Source organism: Pterocles gutturalis, unplaced genomic scaffold, assembly GCF_000699245.1.
Source record: "Pterocles gutturalis isolate BGI_N339 unplaced genomic scaffold, ASM69924v1 scaffold19224, whole genome shotgun sequence".
Lineage (NCBI taxonomy): Eukaryota > Metazoa > Chordata > Aves > Pterocliformes > Pteroclidae > Pterocles > Pterocles gutturalis.
In genome coordinates, this window is record NW_010128669.1 from 36,337 (window position 1) to 59,233 (window position 22,897).

Below are 22,897 nucleotides of genomic sequence, written 5' to 3' on the forward strand. Positions count from 1 at the left end.
GCAGTGTTGTCAGCTGGCAGCCTGAGGCCATGTCTTTGAAAAGGTCTGAAGTTGTCATTTTTGTCTAGAAGATGACCCCTGGCATTCCCAGCGCTGCTCTGCCTTGTGGAAGAGGGAAGGAGGGACAATGTGGAGGCAAAATCTTTCCTTCTGTTACAGAAAGTCAGGCGGCTGGTGGTGGCCCTTAAAGAAGTACTCTTCCTGAGCAGGTGTTAAAGGTGGTGATTGGTAAAGGGAGATGTTGGACCTGCTGGAGTGGCCGTGGTTCTTCACCAGGCCTGCAGCGCTGCGTGCGTTGCCCTCACCACATGCTTGAGGAAGGACATGTGGGCTCCTGGCCGTGCACCTGGACCACTTCCAGAAAGAACAGTTTGGGCTGGGTCTGGCTGACCGTGGTGGCAGTGAGTGTGAGGTGTCCTTCAGTCAGTCTTCTGTCCTGGCTTCTGATGTGAATGCCTTCTGTTCATGCCGCAGAGCTGCTGTGCTGGGTTCCCTGAGGCAGTTTCCCAAAGCGGTATTTATTTGTGGTGCACCTCTTCATGAAAAACACATTTTGTGTTTTTTAGTTCTAAAAGCTCTTGGATATTTGTGCAAAGTGACATGTGAAAGTAGCTACAGATGCATGCAGTAGCACTTATTCATAAAATATTATATCTTAATAACCTCAAAACCTCTCCTAGGTGTTCTGTCTCCCCACTTTGTCTTTTTTTTCCTGTTATTAGCCGTACTAAGTTTGAACCAGCTAGTTTTATGCAAGAAAGCCTCTGCCAGAATCTGAAAACTACTGTGAGCTTGATTTTGACCTTAAAAATTCCTGCTCTAGGAGAAAAAAACTTCTTTTTAAATTTTTAAATGTTTACTTCCCTCAGTTTCAGAGGTATATGCATAGGGGAAATAAAATCTTATTTCAATTGCTATAAAATACAATACATTCCCTTCCTAAAAATTAATTATTTTTAAGTGTGTCTTGATCATAAGTAGGCAGATAATGGTAGAAGTGGATGGGACAGACATGGAATTCTTATGGTAACCATCCCACTGCCACCAGGAAAACAGTGCCACTGTTATTCTGTATTGAGTATTTCATAGTTCTAATGCACATAACATGAATTTAATTAAGCATTGAATTAAATATGTATAATATTGAGAATATTCTGAAGTCAGTATTTGCTGTGGCTTCTTGGTAAATCAACATTATAATCCTGCTTTTGTTTCCCTGCAGATGATGAAGCATGCCTGGGATAATTATAAGCAATACGCATGGGGATTAAACGAACTGAAACCCATATCTAAGCAAGGACATTCAAGCAATTTATTTGGTGAGTAGAGTGTATTTTTGTGCTTAGTGACGTTAGCATAAAACAGTAAATCAGCTGAAAAGCTTATCGGTGATAAACATGTTCTTTGTACCCTCTGTCATGTGGTGCGGTGTTTCTTGCTTATGTGCAAAAAGTAACAGTAAATTAAGGTGATGCTTTCTATGACTTTTATAGATTCTCATCTGAATGAGAATAAATGAAGCATGTCATTGCTGCATGATAAACAGTTTTGCTGCATTAAATACTGCCCTGCCTTAAACTTTTCCTGCGAAGTGGAACTCATTGACACCACATTAAAAAAGTGGGAAACAAAAACTGAAGAGTTGAAAAAAATAAATCCTGTACAAGGAACAAAAGATACTCTCTACAGTCATGAAGGTAGCTGGAGCTGTCTACAGTTCTCAGGAATTTATTTCCATTCCTTAAAAAAAACTTGTTAATTTACATGTCAGGCTCCCTTATCAGGCTTTCTCTTTAATTAATATAATCACTATTTTCACATCTAAATGTTGCACAGGAGGTACTTAAATAACGCCCAAGTTGTTATCAGTGTAGAACAAATATGGGACTGAAAAGTTCTAGTAGGAGAGGCACACTGCAGAAATCCAGTGTAATGAGGCAAGACTTTTCCAATGTCCAAGTGGGACATAGGGCTGGAGGAATAGCGTCTGAAGAGCAAAAGCATTCTGAGGAAGCATGCAAAAGCAGCCCTATGAACTGTCATCATCTTCAGTTTTGCAGAAAAATTAAGAATTTAACTGTTAGACAGCAATCTTTGTATTCAGATAGCTTCTGTCTTCCAAACAGAAATCTGGAAAATGAGCTAATTTCTATAGCTGAGACAAAATCAATATATTATTTTAACAGGAACTTATTTTGTTGAATGTTTGGAAAAGATAGTTTGAAGTGGAAACAGTTCCTAAAACAGGCTAAATAGAGCACTTATCAAATCCTCAATTATATTTGGAAGTTGCTAAGAGACAGCAGTTGTGATTACAAAAATAATTTTGAAAATACAACTTCTACACTGATCTTGCTGCGCTGCTTGTCTACCCAAGGTGACAACAAAAGTGTTACTAGGCAATTCTTATGCAGTTAGTTACTGAACTTTAAACATTTATTGGGTGCTCGAAACCAAAGTAGTTTGGGTGAACTTCCGGGATAAGTCGAGCTTCTGTTTTCTTGAAAATTAAATTTTTTTATTCTCTTCATTCAGATGACTGATAGTTGTGCAATTTAATGTCATATTTGAAGAACTATTTAATGCAATTATGTTTTATTGGAGGACAACAAAATGGCACATGACTTCTTGAAAGTTAAAATGCTTAATTTAGTTTCATTTGTAATCAGAAGTGGTATAAAAGTTTACAGGGTCTGAGTTCTTAATGATATTGCATGCATTGACAGAAAAAGATGTAGATGTATTGACTTGTGAAATTCTTAAGCAGGAGTTCTTTGGTGGTTGCATAAGAATAAATCACTGCAGACGCTATTCAGTGTGAAACAGGACAAGTGTTGAATTTGAAAATAAAATTGCATTTAAAGGAGTAAGAGCCAGAGTGGGTCTAAAAGCAGATCACTTTCTCATCGTCATCATCTAGTATAAGATCTTACTGCTGAGGTGATTTCCTTAGAAACATCTTCACTCGTATTGATCTTGGTGGCAAATCAAAATAAGCATTAGGTCTCTTTCTGCTGAGTTGCTTTACAGAATACTAAAGAGAAGCATATCTGCAAGCAGTTCCATCTCATAAGCTACCCATTCCTGAACCCCTCATGTCCTTTTGTTTTTTAGAAGCAAATCGTTGTTTCTGTAATAGTGTCTGCAGATCATTAGATCTGATCTGTACCTTCATGTTCGATTTCAACAAATGCCTTCTTTATCATAAAGCAATAAAAGGATGATCTGGTTTTGCCTTTTTTTTAATTTTATTTTTTTTGTCGTGAAACGTTCAACCTCTTTTTCCTTGTGAAAAGGACAAACAAGTTTCCTTGTCTTTGTTTCTGGGTTGTTTTTTTTTTTAATGGTTACATTTAAAAAAAAAAAATTGCAAATGTTTGACTACTTTTAATGTAATTCTGAATTGAATCAGTTGTTGGTACTTTGCATATATTTGGAATATCTGTTATGGGATAGAGACTTCTAAGTATCACACTGTGGGGAATAGCAGGTTCCAATGCTGTGGCTCACTGGTGCTTAATGTTGTATAGGTTACAGACAGTATAGCTCTCCTGACACAGAGGAGGAGAGTTGTTTTCAAATTATATTGCTTCTAAGCTTAATTTTAAAAGCATAAATGCTTGAGTCCTTGCTAGGCAATGATAAGGCATTTTGTAGATAGATTATAGTGATGGTTGTGTCTTGAAGGTAAGACACAACCATCATGATGTATTTCTCTGAAACACAAAAATAAGATGGGCTTTTAAGAAGTGTAGTTACACATAGATGTGACTGTTAGGCAATACCATAATGAATTTAGCAACTATACTGACCCTATTATTAGGCTGGGGGAAGAGGAATGCACACAGTGAGATGACGATGGGAGAAAGGATAGTGACAACTGGTGCTTCTGACCTGGGAGGAAGGAAAGCATCCTGCTTTAGCACCTTGTACAAATTGAGAGTAGTAGAGCTCTTCTGTAGCTGAGGGCTTCTTGACAAACTTTGAAATGACATTTTCTTTGTCCTAAACCCAGGCCATGAAACCAACTTTTGAAGTCAAGGACCTGCCTTGATCTTGCTGGTGTTCTGTGAGCAGTGTGTGGAGGGTGTATTTGATAAACTGAGGGAGTCTTTAGACTGGTAGACTGTAGACGTATTAATGTTATGAGCAGAAGTTGCTTCCTCTTACATGTGCACACTAAAAATAATTAACTTGTAGAGAAAAGCTGAACCATATGTAAACTGAAATATTTATGTTCTCCACATACTTGCCTCTGACCATTGCAAAGTCTTTTCAGCACATCCAGGTAATGTTTTGATTTCCTTTTTATTTGCCATTTTAGCTTCTACCATGTTGTCCTGGCAAGTAACTTAACATGAGTCTTGGATTGTTGTGGGTTTTTTTATAATCTACTCCAAGTACAAAAAATTCAGTTGCAGTTACAACTATTTGAAAAGGCAGAAGCGAAAAGTCATCAGCTGTTGTCTTTGTAAAATTCTTATTAGTTTAATTCCATGAAGTGCACAGCTATTTATAGACTAATCAAGTAAACTGCAGTAGCTAAACATCTCTTTGCACCATACCTGTTCATCAGCAAAATGAGACCTGTCTCCTATGCTGGTATGACTTCTGTGAGTACTGATCATTCTCTGCCTGTACCTGGTAGAAGGTAAGCCCTGAGTTATGTGCTGTTGATTTTTAATACTTCAAAGGTTAAAGTTTCTGATTACTGTTAACAATGTTTGCTAAAATACAGATTTATCCATCTGCCCTCCTAGTGTGGATGAAAGTGGCAAAAACACAATTTTGCCTTTTTTTTTTTTTTTTTCACAGCACCCAGCACCAGCCCTCCCAACACAGGAGCTATTCCTCTCCAAGACTTCTGTACTAATTTTAAAACCAATAAGCATGGATGCACTCATATAGAGCTTTCTCTAGAAGTGGTTTCTGCACTTGAGTGTTAGTAAAGGGCTTTTAAAATTATCTGTAACTGTGTTTCATGTGCAGTATTGAAAGTTTAATAACATTTTAACTTCTGGGCGTAGTGTAATTAGTCTCTGCAAGTGAAAAAGGACCTTTTCTGGAGGGGAGAAGGGAGGCATTTAATAAATACTCACAATCTGCAAAGCCAAAGTACTATAATTTAGCAAGATCCTGTTCCTCCCAATTTGAACTGATTTTTGTAGTTTCTTGTATAGAGTATTGAGGTGTATGAAGATTTTTAAAGCCTGTCAAAATTCATATTCAAAACTGTCTTAGAGTGTACACCAATGGGTCTTTTTAAACTGTAAGTTTATTAATATAGCTTTAGAAAATTATTACATGTATTTAAACAGTATGTTAATTTAAATTGAAAAGCTTAATTCAGCATCTTTCCCCTCCCTCACCCTCATCTTGTTTCTCTTCACTTTTGCTGATGGATTCCTTGGAATTTTGGATTTCAGTATGAGGTCTTAATTTTAGAAGTAAGCCCAACATCTATCTCAACCAAATTAATAGAAACTTGTGTAAAGAATAACATTAACAGATATGTGGATGAATGACTCAACACAGCATTTTGGAGAAGAGGTCATGCTCCACAACAGCTGTTTTTTTCAGAGTTGGTCAGTATGGAGACAAAGTTGTTTATTGTCTCTTTAGATTTCCAAAAAACATTTTTTGGGGTTATTACTGGCCTTGATCCATTGGTGCAGAGGCCATGCTCTCAAGTTACTCATCACAGCACTGGAAAATCAAGCGGCCAGACTGACAGTTAGGCAGTGCTGACAAGTTACTCAAGGTAGCTACAGCAATGGCAAACTGCAAGTGATTCTGTGAACACAGGAGGATTCCCCGACAGATGATAATTGCTCTTTAAAATAGCAAATGGGGTCTAACGTACCCAAATTTAATTTGGCACTTAGTGGCATGGGAGATACTATTCTAATTTAAAACACAGAACTACCAGCCTGAAATCAAGGTGCTAAAAATAAAAAAACTTTTCAATATATTATATGGAGGTGTATAGATTGGGTGAACAAGGATTTATTGTTCCTAGTGGGGAACAATACACTTTGTAAGGGGTGGAAATATCAAATTAGCAGGTGGCATGTTCAGACAAACAAAAGAAGGTGGTTCATAAAGAAATGTGTAGCTGAGCTGCATGGGTGCCAGAAGTGTAGTGAATGCCAAAGGCTTCCACAGAAAGCAGAGACGAGCAATGGAGGAAAAATTAATCGAGTTCTGTTAAGTACAAAGACACCAGAACTGGCTCTAATATGCACAAAATATTAGAGATTAGAAGAGTATTCTAGAAATACCATAGCGTTGTTTTATGTTACACATAAGAAAACATAGATCGGTAAAAAATTGAAAGCATTGTTTCTTTTCCTGCTCTTACCAGCTGGCAATAGTGACTGAAATTAAAAATGTTAGTGTTGCTGAGGGTTTGCCAGTACTTGAGTAAGAGTTTCATGTTTTGGCATAGCACACTTTAATAATTAATCACTCTTGACACTTTAAATTGCTAATGATATTGGATAGGAAATTTTTCTGTGAACTTTAAAACACTGTTTTAAAATCTGAATCAGCTTTTGAAGCAGTGCTCTAAGAAACCTACAGCTCTAATCAAAACGTTAATTTTGTCAAACCTATATGTATTCTTGAATATATTGAGAATAATGTAGTTCAGAGTTGTTGCTGTTCAATGTATGTGCATATAAAACTGAAAAAAATTGATGCTTGGTTACTTTTTTAATTTGCATATTTGATGTTACAAAGTACCTGGTCTTATTCCCCATGTTAAGAAAAAATCTGAACTGTTCTTAATAGCCAGATTGAGAAAAAAATTGTGACAGATTATATTTCTGTATTTTGGGCTGCAATTTTGAGTCTGAAATTACAAACTGGAGGAAGATTTTGTAGAATCCCAACTGTGTTTTGGGCTGCATTAAAAAAGGGGTGGCCAGCAGGGAGAGGGGGAGGTGATTGTGCCCGTCTACTTGGCTCTTATGAGACCCCACCTGGAGTACTGTGTCCAGGCCTGGGGTCCCCAGTACAGGAAGGACGTGGAGCTCTTGGAGCAGGTGCAGAGGAGGGCCACTGAGATGATCAGAGGGCTGGAGCACCTCTCCTATGAGGAAAGGTTGAGGGAACTGGGCTTGGAGAAGAGAAGGCTCCGGGGAGACCTCATTGCGGCCTTCCAGTACTTGAAGGGAGCCAATAAACAGGAGGGGGAGCGACTGTTTACAAGGGTGGATAGTGATAGGACAAGGGGGAATGGTTTTAAACTAAGACAGGGGAGGTTTAGGTTAGAGATTAGGAGAAAGTTTTTCACACAAAGGGTGGTGGCACACTGGAACAGGTTGCCCAGGGAGGTCGTGGATGCCCCATCCCTGGAGGCATTCAAGGCCAGGCTGGATGTGGCTCTGAGCAGCCTGGTTTAGTGATTGGCAGCCCTGCCTATGGCGGGGGGGGGTGAAATAAAATGGCGGGGGGGTTGAAACTAGATGATCACTATGGTCCTTTTCAACCCAGGCCATTCTGTGATTCTATGAATCCATCTGCTTTGACAGCTTCTTCAACTTACAACTGGAAGGTGATAAGTTTGCCTCACTGTCTGAAAACAGCGAAGAGTCTTAAGAAGATCAGGGTGGGGCTGAATGCAATTCAAATACACTATGTATAAAAATCTTCACTTTCTTTTCCACAGTAGTACAAATTATCCCTAAAAAGCAGGTCTGACAATAAGAGAGGAAACATATTTTTTGGACATTTGTACCCTTTTTTGAAGGGATATCCATTATTATTTCTATGTGCTGAATTTCCATCACATTAAAAATATTACAAATATGAATGTCATATCAATTTTTGTGCTTCATATCAGAAGCGCAAAACTGTAACTGTTTTTTCTGGAAGAAAAAGCAACATCGTATTCATCTTCGACAGTCACACAAGAACAAGAAATTCAAGTTTGTGACGCTTGTTGGATGGTGAACAGTTACAAGTGAGGGAGCTGATGTACAGCATGACCTGAGGCCAATGCATAGTTCATCTTTCCTTGTCTTCCATTTTTGTTGTATGCTTTGCCACAGTTTCCTTCCAGTCAGAATATGACACAGAGTCAGAAAAAGAAAAGCAGTTGAATTCGAGAAGAGTAAGGGACCTGGCTTCCATCCTGTTTTAGACGGTGCATTAGGACACATCTCTGAAACTTTTCCCCATGTAATATTCTGTATGATATATGCTTGTAGGTCACAAATCTTCATCTGTTTCACATATATATGTGCATACATATGTGTGTGTGTATCTCTCTCTCTCTCTCTCTCTTTACATATATTTGATGGCGGGGAACATTGATGTTCTGGAGAATGAAACCCCAAACTTGGTATACAAAGGATGAGAGGAAAGATGTAACCAAACTACCAAGTGCACCAGCATGCATTGATTCTGGCTTCCTGGCTGTATTCTATGTCAGACTCTTTTGGCAAAAATATAACCCATTTCTAAAAGCCTAGGCTAGACAAATAAAAGCTTATTTTGGCCCACCCTCCCAACAATTTGTCCACAAGCCAGTTGTGGTTCTTAAACCATATGGCCACATAAGCTTAGTCACAGAGCCGTGCTAATAAGCTTGTCATCCATAGCAGTTCTCCTTCCAACTGACACCCTGGAAACTCATAACAAGTTATTCATCCTCTGATCACTTTTTTTTATTCTGTTCTGCCCCCCACCCCTGAGGCACTACTCTGTTCTCTAATGTAACCTCCTTTTCTTATTTGTGTGCATATACCTTTGCATTGTTAGATATTAAAAAGCATGCTGCTTAAATGGACCCACTGTGTACTACCCAGGGGTCATCTAGACTGCTCTGTGCTTTATTTCGTGCTATTCTGAAATGCTGGATAATCTGACATCTTCATTAACCATCCACAGGTCTTGTTAGCAGTAGATTCTTTTTATTTTCTTCCAGATCATTGCTAAAAATTTCAAGTGTTAAACTGGAAAGGATGCCTGTCAATGCTGCTAGGTAGTTCACTGGAAGTTTCACGTTGACTGATTTATTTTGCTTTCTCTTCAGTTAACTAGCTTGTAGGCTATTTTACATATTCTCTATTAATCATTTACATGGAATAAATGATGCTGTTAGTAAAGAGGAGAGAGAAAAACAGAAACATGTTTAACAAAGGAAGTAAAATGGAGCATATAAGAGCACTTGATCTGGAGGGTTTGGTAGAGGCTAATAATGTTTCACTTTGGCAAGCCTGTACATCTGGTTATCTCTTTCATAATCAAAATTACTCCCTTCAAGCTTATGTGTTATGAATTTCAAGTCCATTTGCTCTACCTTGAGTATATTATTTTTATATTATCTGCAAAATATATCTGTAATTACCTGAGGTGTATGAATTTGCTCCGAGTATTACTTGTGATAACTTCTTTCTGCCTGGGGCAGCTATGAAACTCTACCGTGGTGACTGCAACTTTGCTGGCACTTTTTGTAACCCAATGCCTACTCTTAATCAAATTTATAGCAGTATCTTAGGTGTATAACAAAACAATCTTTGTGTCCAAATATTCAGTGTCATATAAGTGTGTATTATAATTGCCTAGCAATAATCTTTGCCTCTTGTAGACCATGACTGCTGTGTAATTCCTTGGGAATGTTGTGTAGGAACTAACATGAATAATAACTGTATGTAATTTATGTGGTGTGCTTTGAGAAGCATCGTATATATAGGGTTGTGAAATATTTGGTCTTATTCCATAATAAGAAATGTTCATTTAACTTCTTTGTATTCCTTTTTCTTTTTCTTTTTTCCTTTCCCCTTGTCTGACTGAAATGAGTTGTTCAACTACACAATTTCCTTAACACTGTTATGCTTGGATTATCCTGTTAGCTAATTTAGTGTAAACTGCAATTGTTCATAAGTCATAATTCTGGCCTGTAAACTGACACCTTAAAAATGCATTCCATGTTCTTTCATGTTTTATCAAGAATGAAGTATAACTGTTTGAGACAAACTTGACTATTTAATTGTCACAGTAATTGCTTTATTCTGTTTCCTGAAGCCTTTAAAATAGTAGCGAAGGTTGTCTCAAAGTAAAATCTACTTGAGATTCTCCCATTTTCTTCTATCTACCTGCAGGGAGAGATCTATGTTCTAAGCAGGCCATAAAGGCCAGATTCAGAAAAAAATAAATAATGGGAAGGGTGATTTCTCAATATGGTTGAATTCTCCTCTTTTCCTTCTGACTCAGTAGTGAGTTGCAGCTCAAGTACTAACCCTTAAAATTGAAAGCTTAACTGTTTAGAGGTGGTGTTAGCTGTATTACAAGAGAGGATTATGACAAACAATGTCATTGCGCAGTGAGTCTATCGCAATCCACTCAAGCAAATCAGGTTATAGATTATTTTTCTTTAAGTAGAGCTCAGTTGTAAAAGTTCACCAGGAGCTGCTTTTGTTGTATGGAGTTACTAAACATCTACAGAGCCTTTGCAGTAGTGTTCTTGAGCACATGTCCTCCAGCAGTTTTCCACAATTGCTCTCACTTTCTCATGAGCCCAGGAAAAACGCAAGTTACTTAGCCAAGTTTAAGGGAATGCTTTTCCTTTAATATGAGAGAAGGGCAGCCAAGCTCCAAGTAAGTTCTGGGAAGATATGATGTCCTTCTTACCAAAGCATGTTGCAGTTTTATTAGTGGAATATCTGGAGGAAAACATACAGATTACTTCCTTCAGTATAGGAAAGGGACATTCCAAAAGGATGGTATAAACAATTAGCAGCTGCTAAAACAGAAAGAGCATCTGGTTCTGTTAAATGTACCAAGTAACTGTTTTAATAATCTCAAGTATTGTTTTGTTTAAGATGATACAAAGGGAAAACTATTTTTTGCCTGGAAGCTTAAGAAAGTGAAGTCAATCCTGCTATATGGAGGTTTCCAATCACTCCTCCATTTGATGAGGAAGCAGAAAACCATGACACTAGTAAACACAAGAGTTGACTGAAATAGTGGGTTTCCTACTTAAATATTGATAATTCCGTTCTCATACTTGATAAGTCTACAAAACTAAGTCTACTTTTTCATCAGGTATTTCAGAGGCAAGATGATAATCCAGTTCTGTAAAGTTAATTGTAGCTACTGTCTTGTTATTTGCCCAGTGCAGTTCCAGAAGGAGTAGTCAACGATCCACCCCAGTCGTTACCCCTGCTGAGGGAGAGAGAGAGATTGGACCTAATGACTTCTTCTGTTCCTTGCAACCTAAATTATTCTGCAATTCTAAATGTTTACTTCTGTATCTAGGGACTTCTCAAGAATATCTTAACAGTAGTTTGCATTTGTAATGAAGATTGCTGGAGCCAAATTATTAAATACAGAATTGTGTAAGGTGGCCAAAATTGTGTTTTTAACATTATTCAGTAAATGGGAATTCAAACTCTTACACAAAAAAATGGTGTTTTAAAAAGTTCATTGTAAATTTGAAGGAAGCATGGGGAAGTAATTTGAGTGGCTTTATTTTCTCCCCAAACTTCCTCATTACCCTTTCAGTACAGGATAATGAACATTTAGTCCATGCCAAAGTGAACATACTGATGATATTTTATCTTGCAATATCAGGTGAAGTCTGGTAAACTGGCCTCATCCATCTCCATAACAGAGGCAGAAGGACGCTACATTTACAAACTACCAGAACTTGCTCTGAAAACCGATGCCTGGCAGTGTGTCCTGATCAGAGATGTTCAGATGTGTGATAGTTTGCTTTTGCTCTGCCAGTGCTGTCTTGTGCAGGTTACATGGTGATGCACAGTATCAGAAGAATTGTTTTTTTAAGCTCTTCTTAAAGAGCTTGCTTAACTGAAATGTGATCACTATTTGTCAGCTTCTTAAAGCTTTGTGTATGTCATTGAGTATAAATACAAAAAAGCAGTTGATTTTTTTACTCCAAACTGGAAGAAACAATAATTTCTCCATTTCTAAAGATGTATTGTCTTCTGTGAATTACATTTTTACAGTGAATTGTTCCGTCAGTGTTTAAAAAATGCAAAATCATGGCTGAAAATGTAGTGCATCGGATCTGCTTTCAAAACTTCATTAGTGGAAGAAATACTTAAATATGATGTTGTATTGTGGCATGGGAATAACAGTTAAGGCTGTGAATTAATAGTTGTCCACTTGAATGCTTATATGCCCAATTTTTAATTGGTTAATTGAAATTGGATTTTGAAATTAGAATTAATTTAAATTAATTAGATCTTACTGAGAAGCCTTCTGTTGGAAAGTAAATCACTGGCTCTTCATGTATTTCAGGTAACATTCAAGGAGCAACAATAGTGGATGCCCTTGATACACTATACATCATGGAAATGAAGGAGGAATTCAAGGAAGCCAAGGAGTGGGTTGAAAAAAACTTAGATTTCAATGTGGTAAGTAGTGTTGCTGATTAACATTTAATGCTTTGTTTAGTCTCCAAAGGCCAATTGAGGATTGGGTTCTAATATTGCAAGCATGATACAAGACTACAAAATTTAGATTATTGGTAGATAAAACAAGGCAGGAAGCAGAAGCATCATAAACTTACTGCTCTGCTTATACACAGTTTTTCAGTTTAAGCAATTCAGGTAGGTCGAGAGCAATGAGCTGAACTGAAGAAAGGAAAAAAGGAATACAGTATTTACCACTGTAAAGTGAACAACAAACTTTTATGCCCTTTTGGATACAAGAATTGGGACACTTCAAGCATTAATTTTTTAGTTATGTAAACACTTTATATTTTCACTTTGTGGAATCTTCCATGCATTAGACTTGCATTTAAAGAAAGCTACACGCCATACATATCATTTAAGTTCCTTTGTATATTCTAGTAAAATTGAATCCCATGAGTTATGCTGATCTGTTGGCACAAACCGAGCTACCTTAGTCTTATGAGCTACCAGGTCATCACAACTGCATGTGCAAATCATCCTATTAACTGGTAACTTCAATTTAATTGAGAAGTCCTGGTTTTGGGTTTTTTTTTTTTTCTTTTGTTGGTCAGACCATGTATTGTAATTTGTGAGTACAGAGAGCTAATGGAGTACCTCTTGTGACTGGTGCAGTAAAGTAGGAAAGCATTGTAGGCACGGTTCACTGAGTACTTAAAAGCTCTTGTAGTTGATGTGCATAATGGTAGAAACGCTTTCTGAAAACAAAGTACTCTTTCTAATATGTTATGCAAAAGTTGGGATTAATTAACTTCTCTTACATGCTTGAGAATTAATTATCATTTTAAGAAGGAGGAGTTAATAAGAGTGGATATTATATAGTTTATATAAGCAGCAATTCAGTGTGCATTTCTGTTTACATTAATAATGTAAATACAGGCTATTAAACTGCTTCTGAGTAGTGTCAGATGTCTGAATGCCATGCTAACTTTATCTTGTGCATAAGATATTTTTTTTCTAAAGGAATTTTTGTAATACTAAATTCCTGTCTTATAAGCTTGGTATTATTAAATGTTCTTAAATTAAAAATGTAAGAACAAAACATCATAGAAAATAGCAAACTCCACTTTAAAGGACAAGCTGATCTCCGCTTGGAAGAACATCATAAAGTGTCTGATGTGTGTGATTTACATTAATAATACTAAAATCTTTGGGTTTACATAAATCTTGCTATACTTTGTACTGGAAACTTCTAGATAGTATTGCATACAATGTCCGCTCCTCATGTTGATTTATGTACTTTAAAATTTTGTAGTACTTATTTTTTCTCAGTAACCCTTAAAAGCTATGAAGTCTTTCAAAATGTCTGAAATTTTGTGTTGTGTTAGTTAATGAAGGCAGCAATCTATCAGATTTACAGAAACTAGAGATAATACAGATATGCGTCAGAAACAGTATCTTGTTCCTGATATTACTGAAAATAGCTGCCTTGAGTTCAACATCTCAGAAAATTATTTTCATAATACTTCATAGTTCGATGGAATTGAATTTTACATTGGCATCAATAAAGAGTAGATTAATTTTCCCTAAGTGGGATGAGGAAATGAAAATAAATAACTGTAACACTAACTTTAATAATGTTAGTTTGTTTAATGTCTGAATTGTTTGAAGCTATCAACCTGTACTCGTTTAGTTTTCCACTTTAAATATAAGTTCTAGTTTCAAGTTCTGCTTTGTAGCTTATAGTTTAAAGATGGAAATTACCAACACAAAGAACAGCAAGGTCCTCTTTTTTCTCTTTGAGCATTTATCATGTATTAAGCATTACTTGATATTTTCTGTGTTAATGTTTTGTACACTCTTGCTTGTTTTAGAAATCTTTCTCCCATGCAAGTGATTTATTTTTAATAACTAACACATTGACACATCCTTAAGTATTATTTTTGTGAGCAGAATAAAATGTGTTTCTGTTTGATGTTTCTAGTCATTTCCTGGGCAGCGACTGGTTAATCAGCTTTCGGGGAAGCATGTTTGGCCTTTATTTGTATCAGTAGGATTAGTTTTGCTCTCCATTTAATGTTAGAACTATGTTTTTTACATCTTAAATTTTCTTTAAATGGTTCTTTGTAAAAACAGCTGACTGTATTCTGTGGCAGTCTTTTCTCTTTATATTCTATGTCAATGCGGCTGGATAAAGCGTGTTTTCCTCTCTAGAAGTTTGTAATACGTCATATACTAATTTTACGTGTTGAATTATTTGGCCAGCACTCGATCATTCTCATCACCCGATCATAAGTTTCTAAATGTCAGTTTGTAAAGTAGGCACTAGTTTATCCACATAAAAGGATTTACAGAATAAAGATAACTTAATGGGAAATAGCATAATCTCTTCACATGTTAGATTTCAGTCCCTCAGTTCAACAAATTAGTTGTCAGTTACTCTTTTTTGCCTTTCTGAAGAAAGCAAACTGTTTTGATTTTGAAGGAAAATTCTAGAAGAGTAAATGCCAACTTTTTCGGCCAACTTGTGAATTTTGATAAGCTTGTGAGTGGATGTGTTTGGAAGCTTCTCCTTTTGGAGTATAACACACTTATGCTATTTTTATTATAGCTGGAGCTGGTAGCCCTGTGACTATAACTAAGATATCCACATTGCAATGCTTTGAGTTTTTTCTCTCATAACTGCTGAAATTCCTCCTATTTGAAACCTTGCTGAACTTTCAGCCAGACTGAGTAGTCATTCATGAATTAAGTTGCATTTTCTGATTCAGTCAGTATTTTAAGAGTTTTAGACATACTCGTAACTTTGGGAAGAGTGGACATTTAGCACTGGCTAAATCCATGGTCTTTGCATCATGGATGTGTGCTCTGTTTCCCATTAAATAAATTAATCTCTGTGGGGGTGTATCTTTGCTCTTCAGTTAATATAGTTGAGGATTTGGTCTGACCTCCCCATGCATGCTGCTGCCTGCACACCCTTTTCACAGTGCTTTGTGCATGGCCCTGCCCAGAGCTGCACTGGGCTGGGTTGTATAGCAACATGTTGCAATGGAGGAAAAAGGAGCCAGTCTTTCATGGGATCACTAGGGAGCTTGTGTGTTTCGTAGCTACAAGTACATGTTGCTGTGTGCTTCTCTGTTTTTATTTTTTCATTATTTGCTTTAGGACCTGCATACACACAGAGTATTTGTAGCTTTCTGAAAGAGTTTCTGTGTCACCACCCAACTTCTGCTTCACACTGGGAAGGGAAATGCTATCTGTCTCTGCAGTGCAAGGGCGTGAACCACAATTAACTCACCCTTGGGAAGAGAGACTGGAAGAGGGATCTTAACGACATGGGTGAAGGGGTCAGGAGTCAGGCAGTAGCAGTGGAGGAGCTGAGCCACTTGGCACAGCAGTGAAGGGTTGGGAGTTGTTAAGGTCTGGAACTGATGGTGCTTCGCTTCTATGCCCAGGTGCACCCCAGCTTCTTTAGGATTACACTAACTGATCCATCCCCCTCTTCGGCCCTGATAAACTTCTTCCCCACAAAAGGACAGTCCTGTCCATACTGCGTACTGGGAACAGTTCTTGGCCTACATGGTGTGATAAAGTCTGCCTGGGTGTTGCCTGGAACAACAGGGGTCCAAACCAGACCAGAAGGTGCTAACAATCAAATGGTCTGTGGGACAGTCCTTGAATTCACACCCTGAGCCACTGATCAGCTGTCTGATGCTGGCGTAGTTGGCAGGACCAGAATGGGAACAAGGTACAGAGTAGGAAGCCATGCACTTGTTGGGAGAAGTGGAAAATGGTTTCTTCTACCAGAAGATATCTCAAAGGTGAATTTCGATTCAAACTAAAATAACTTTCCCGTTAGTTGTTAGTCGATTTTGCTTTGTTTGCCTCATCCCTCTCTATTTTTGGTAAAAATGAAGGATGGCAAGAAGTTGTGATTGCTTGGTCAGATGAAAGTGGCAGCAGTCTGTGCAATAGCTTTATCTATGTGGATATAATTTAGTTGACTTTAGTTGACGCTTTGTCAAGCGCTGACGCATCATGTTATCTATCCCATCACAGATACCTTCCCTTGTTAACTGCACAGGATGGATCAACCTAGGAAAGAACCCATGCTGTGCTGTGGGGAAAGTAGGAAGTGTGTTTCATTATTTGGTTTTGGAGATAGGTGCTAAATGAGTTGAGGAACTGCATAAAGAGAAGGGAATGTGTGAGATGACAAGACTCTGAAGCCTGAAGGCTTACTTACCAGTTCTGACTTTAGTCAGACTTAGCTTTGCGAATCTGAGTGTCTATTAAAGTAGCTTTGTGTGCAGCTTCATGCAACGTAATGAAGCTAAGAAAGCTATGAACTTAGTTAAGCTAAGTTTTGCATGTAGTATATCTACTATTTTGGGAACTAGAAAAGACTGGAAAAAGTACAGAAACTTGAAATCATGTTTATCTCTGCTGCCATGTATAGATTAACATACCCCTTTTCCAAGATCTCAGAACAGCAAATATTATTAGGATCTAATTATTAATGCTTCCAGCATTTATCTTTAACTCAAATCTGTCTGTGGTGAGGAAGTCAGCAACAGGACAGACTTTTAGAATCCAGATTGTTTATTTCAAACTTCAACATTTACTAATTTAAGTCCTACTACTCTCAAACCATAGGTATTATGATTGACTTGTAATTATATTTAACAGTCCATAACCTAGTGTTCTGGCTTGGAGGCAGATGGGTTTTGGTGCTTTATTCTTGGTATTTTTTTCTCTTTAAGTGAGAAAATAAGAAAGTTTCCTAATATAACAATTTGCAACAGGATAGCATTCCTGTTTAAAAAAAAAAAAAAAAAGACGTGGGAGTAAATGGACTTCAAGTAAATGTATAACGGGTCTGTGAGGAAGCTTAAGAAAGCCAGCAGTTAGAAATGGTTCTTTAGTTTGTAGGACTATTACTAGTTTGTCTCATAACTTGTTAATACACTCTAGATGCCAGACTTCAAAGTGACTTGATTTTGTTTTGTTTATGAATGAGAAATTATTTTGATGGGCTAAAAGGAGATCCTGCAAAGTTATTGTTAAATGCAGTTCTTTTGCTGGAAGAGTTCATTAGTGCCTTCAGTAACAGTTTATTTTTGTGCCTGATTAAGATTACAGTTTGCTATGTGGGGACTTCAGCAAGGTTAAGTAGTATGTTATGCAATAAGCAGGCTTTGACACTTGCAGTAAAAAGGTTGTTAAAATTGTTTCCTTCATCTGTGGGAACTGAGTATTTTTAGCAAGCTGCCACTAGATTTCATTTGTGGAACATGAATTCAACTTTCCCCCACACACAGAATTGCAAGTAATTAAAATGTTGTTTAATTACAGTGGCTTAAAGTGAACTATTGTAGTATTCCTTGTGCCTCTATCATACTTTCTGGACTGCTTGAAAATGCTAAAATTTGTTGTTCCCAGCCTTTGTGCTTCAGCAGGGGGATGATATTATTTAATGGTATGTGGGTGTGGGGGGAGTCACTATATTCCTCATACACAGGAGAAATAGATGGAAATGCAGATGAAGCAGCTGAAGTTTTATTACACTCTTGATGAGACAAGAATTATTTAATAGTAATAATAATTACAAGTCCCTCTCATTTAACTTGAAATGTGGGCCCTTTGTGTCCATTTTTAAGTCTAGAGTTATATACTTTATTCAGCATTGTTCAGTGTAGGGTCCCTTGTGTTCTCTTGCAAAAGCTTGTTAACTGCAGGATTTGGGCTGTTTGCAGTGGTATGGTATGTGGGTATGGGGGGAGTCACTATATTCCTCATACACAGGAGAAACAGATGGAAATGCAGATGAAGCAGCTGAAGTTTTATTACACTCTTGATGAGACAAGAACAGGAGAACTGAAGGAAAGAAAGCTTTGGAAAGAATCTGTGCAATAAAGAGGACTGAAACAAATTATTTGGTAGGATTTGTAGCCTTGTTTTAATCTTTATAAAAACTACGAGAGTAAGCTCTTTATCAAATATAAATTAAGGTGACTTGATTGTTGTGAATACATTCATCCACATAAAGAGCACACAGTATTTTCTCCAATTTAATTATGAGTGGTAGAGCAAGTACCAGTGCTGAGAAGTGCCAGGTGGAAGCTGATACTAGATAAATAAAACTGGGTTGTATTTCAAATGTTGTGTTTATAAATGAGGATGACTTCGCACAAGAAAACATAGATGGAAATTGTTTTGTTCTTGGTCTATGAATTTGTGGAGAGGAAGACTTTCCTGAAAGAGATGATTTGAGGAAATGATCCACAAAGATGTGAATACTGATTTTTGGGAAGCTGGAGGAGTCCAATAGGAGGACTTCAGAAGAGCCCAGCTGACAGTAGTTTTGTTGTCTGAACAATGCTTTCTACATTAAATTCAACCACAGCTGGTTGAAGCTTCAGCAGTTTATCAGTTGTAGACTTAATCCTCTGGTTTACAGAAGGGTAAGAGAAGTGAAGTGGTGAGGCGTAGCTGAGATCGATTGGCCCTGTCATAGGATTGCAAAGAAAATATAAATGCAGAGTGACACAAACTAGCTAATATTACTCTCAACACTTTTTGTTTTGCCCGTATTTGGTAATATATGTTGCTTTTTGAAGATGGGGCTTCCTAAGGTATAGTCGGCCTCCCTTTCTTCAGAAGGAATTAGTTTAATAGGTTTACTAGTTAAATGTGTCACATTCTGCAGCTTCGTGAGTGTTTCTGAGCTATAGGTCTTCTCTTGCTTAAAATCTCCCTCATTTTAGCATTTCTCCTTATCAAGACAAGATGTGGTAACATTCAGCCATTTTGTCCCTTGATTGTAGAGACTTGCTTATTTGCATAGCCTGAGTTTGAGAAAGAGCAGTCTCTACCATATGTAAATAGGTTCATTTTGGTGTTATGTGTCTAGCCAGCAATGTAAAGGATGTTACATCTCTTTGTCAAAATAATTTTTACTTTAGAGGCTAATCAAGGAAACAAGATAAAATTCCATACAGTTGTCAGCTTTGCTCTTGCACCCGGTAATGGATGCATACGTTACTTTTGGTTTTCTGTTTCTCAAAGTACAGTGAGCCGCAGTCACAATTTCTCTGGATTTTGTATATTACTTGGACTACCCCATTTATGATTCACTTATCAGAAGATTAAATAGTGAATGATAAATTATTGATCAAATGTAAGTTCAAAGACCAAATTACTCACGTACTTCCATTAACATAAAAGCCCTGGAAGTAAAACAAAAATACATTATTCCCAATATATGTATCACTTTCCCAGGCATCTACATACTTTCAGAATCCTTTACAAAAGAGAGGCCTCCAAAATCAGCAGCTAGAGCAAGATGATACTGCATAGGAACAATAAAAGCTTAGCACAGACATTTATTGACACAGGTGTTTCAGATACCATAGTACACAGCACATGGCCATGCAGTCTAGTTGCGGTGCTAACAAAAAGACTGTAAAATTAGAAGTTGTATCTATCCAGTTGGTCAGAGCCATCTTACTTAGAAAAGGAATATTGTAGTAATTTTAAAATGGCCGTGTCCAGTCACTTCCCCTTACAGAAGTTCCATTACCTATAATGGAATTAATTCAGCCACTTCTCAGACCTGCTATGTAGTGGTACAATGATGGTTTGAAAGAGAAGGCTAAACTTGAAATAAAAATAAGATTAAATAATTCTGACCTCTTCTGATGATGAAGTGGAAACTTTGTGAAGTGCCGATAAAGGTTTTTCCTGTGTATTTTGGCACCATTAAATGGATCGTAAGGTGTTTGTGTATAGCTGGATCTGAGAGCAAAATAAAAACCAACATTGCTTACTCAGGATTTGACTGCTGAGTCGAAATATAGAGATGCAGACAGATTTTGGAGGAGAAAAGTTAAATGCCTGAGGGTAAGTGGACAAGCATTGTAGTAAGTCTGTGAGTGTTTTTTTAAGTCTGTACCTTTAGAACTCATGAAACACTGAACGACTCTGCAGTGTGTCTAGGTACCTTTCCTTAGAGTGCCTTGCAAACTGAAATGCGTGAAGTAATATTTATAATAAGTAACCTAGTGCTGTTTTCTTCTGCAAAGGCAGTTTACTAGAATTTTAAATCCACAGAATTACAGGGAGCAACTTCTTCTCTCCTACATAAACTGACATCTGAACATTTAAACTGGAAAAGTACAGAAATTATCTGAATGAGGAAAGCCTGCAAGCCATGTGGAAGAAAATCCCGCAGTTCCACCATGCATTGATTTGTATTGAATATAGCTACAGTGTGTGTCAGCAAATGGGAGATGGAAAAATAACTCAATAGAAGGAAGAGCGACCCAGAACACACAAAAGTCAAACACCTTATTCATGTGCCCAAAAGTTTAGAAGATTGACTGCTGTCTGATTTTTCTACAGAAATTAAAAAGTAGTATTACATAAAAAAGCAAAAATTAAGAAACTTCAGTAGATCGGCTTTTCACCTGAATGCCATACCTCTTGAATGGATTGAGTGTTGTGTGTTGGGGTAAAATTGGAATTGACTTGGTAAAGAACAAGAGAAGGTAGTGATTGTGAGACTCAGATTCTTAATTTAGGCTTGAATTTTAAAAGGCAGAGAAGAACGTGAGTTTTGAAATAGGTAATACCTGTATCTGTACTGCTCAGTACAACAAACCTAGTCTTTATCATTGGTAAGGACCAGACCACCTTGGGAAGGGCTGTCACTGTAATAGTGAAGGATCATCTGCTTCCTAGTGAATACACATCATGATTACATTTTTGTCAGCACATATAATTGGCTCATTCTAATGTTACATGTCATTTTACAATAACCTGCATTTAGACTTGAGCTAGGAAAATTCTTGTTATGATGTTCTAATCAAGAACTTCTTATAAGCTGTCTGAGAAACAGTGGTGTGAGGTGAGGTAGTGCGGGACATAGGATCTGAAAGCACATTTTGTGTGTGAGCACAGAATCATCTGCAGAGAGATTCTCACATATGTGGATGTATAGAATGCCTTGTGTCCAAGTGGAAGAGATGAAGTTAGAGAGGATGAGGATAATATAGAGGATATTTTGTTAATATGAGGAAGACAGGGAAATACTTTAAAATGCCCTAAGTTCACTTATGTTGGCTTTCCACTGCACTTTGCTTCAGTGTAAATCTGTGCCCCTGTGTGATGGTTCTGGCTCCACTTAGAGCTCTCAAGTAAAAAAAAAAAAAACAAACAAAAAACCAACAAAACCAGCCAAACAAAAATGTACAGAAAAGTATCAGAGAATAAAACTTATATTTGTTTATTTCAACAGAATGCTGAGATTTCGGTATTTGAAGTCAACATCCGTTTTGTTGGTGGACTACTTTCAGCTTATTATCTTTCAGGAGAAGAGGTAAGATAGTTTCACATGATTTATCTGAAATAACATTATCTAGATAGATTTTAGTTTAATAATTTTATTTATCAGAATTAAACTTGCTTGCAACTTTGAAAATGGCTTGTACAGCAGACTAAAGTACCTGTCCAATGGGTTTTCTTGCTTCTACTACTGTTGCTTTATCTAAGTCTTAAGCTGTTAAATGTTGGGTTTTTTTCCTGAGTTGAAACTGTACCCCGTACATTCTTACTGGGTTTCATGTTGGAATGTGTAATTAGGGAGTTCCTATTGTGTGGCAATGGTAGATTTGGTGCATCTGGTACATGCTTCACCAATTATTTTGGAGCCTATTTTTAACTCCTATAAACTAGACTTCTCTTGGCCTTCCCGAAGATGAAACTTCAACTCACATGGAAAAGACATGTTAAGAATGAAAGGGTAGCTGGTAAATCTGTACATGTGAATGTCTTTGGAGCGTTAATATCCCATTAGTCCCTATTGCCTGTCATGGTTTCTGGAGAGGATGAAGAAGCTATTTTGTCTAAGAGCTTTGACTACTGCAGTTATTTCTGGAACATCCAAGAAGCCAGAGATCAGGTTAGGAAAGCTAAAGCCCTAATAGAATTAAATATGGCCAAGGATGTTAAGGGTAACAAGAAGAACTTCTATACGTATATCAGTGATAAAAGGAGGACTAGGGAAAATGTGGGCCCCCTCCGGAAGGAAGCGGGAGGCCTGGCTACCCAGGATATAGAGAAGGCTGAGGTACTTAACGAGTTCTTTACCTCAGTCTTCACTGTCAAGAGCTCCAGCCACACCGCCCAAGTTGCAGAAGGCAAAGGCAGTGACTGGGAGAAGGAAGAACTGCCAGCTGTAGGAGATCAGGTTTGAGACCATCTAAAGAACCTGAAGGTACACAAGTCCATGGGACCTGATGAGATACATCCGCGGGTCCTGAGGGAACTGCCAGATGAAGTTGCCAAACCTCTGTCCATCATATTTGAGAAGTCATGGCACTCTGGTGACATTCCCACAGACTGGAAAAGGGAAAACATAACCCATTTTTAAAAAGGAAATAAGGAAGACCCGGGAAGCTACAGGGTTTCACCTCTGTGCCTGGAAAGATCGTGGAGCAAATCCTCCTGGAATC

At 37.5% G+C, this 22,897-nt stretch overlaps 1 protein-coding gene across 1 annotated transcript; it reads left to right on the forward strand.

The window, feature by feature from the left end:
* Positions 1-308: 308 nt before the first annotated feature.
* LOC104466335 (mannosyl-oligosaccharide 1,2-alpha-mannosidase IA-like) lies at positions 309-22,344 on the forward strand (the record flags this gene model as incomplete). Its single annotated transcript, XM_010079719.1, has 5 exons — positions 309-401; positions 1,223-1,319; positions 12,271-12,386; positions 21,682-21,762; positions 22,240-22,344. Coding segments are annotated over exons 1-5 (492 nt in total), but the record flags the coding sequence as incomplete, so codon positions are not given.
* Between the last annotated feature and the right edge of the window lie 553 nt (positions 22,345-22,897).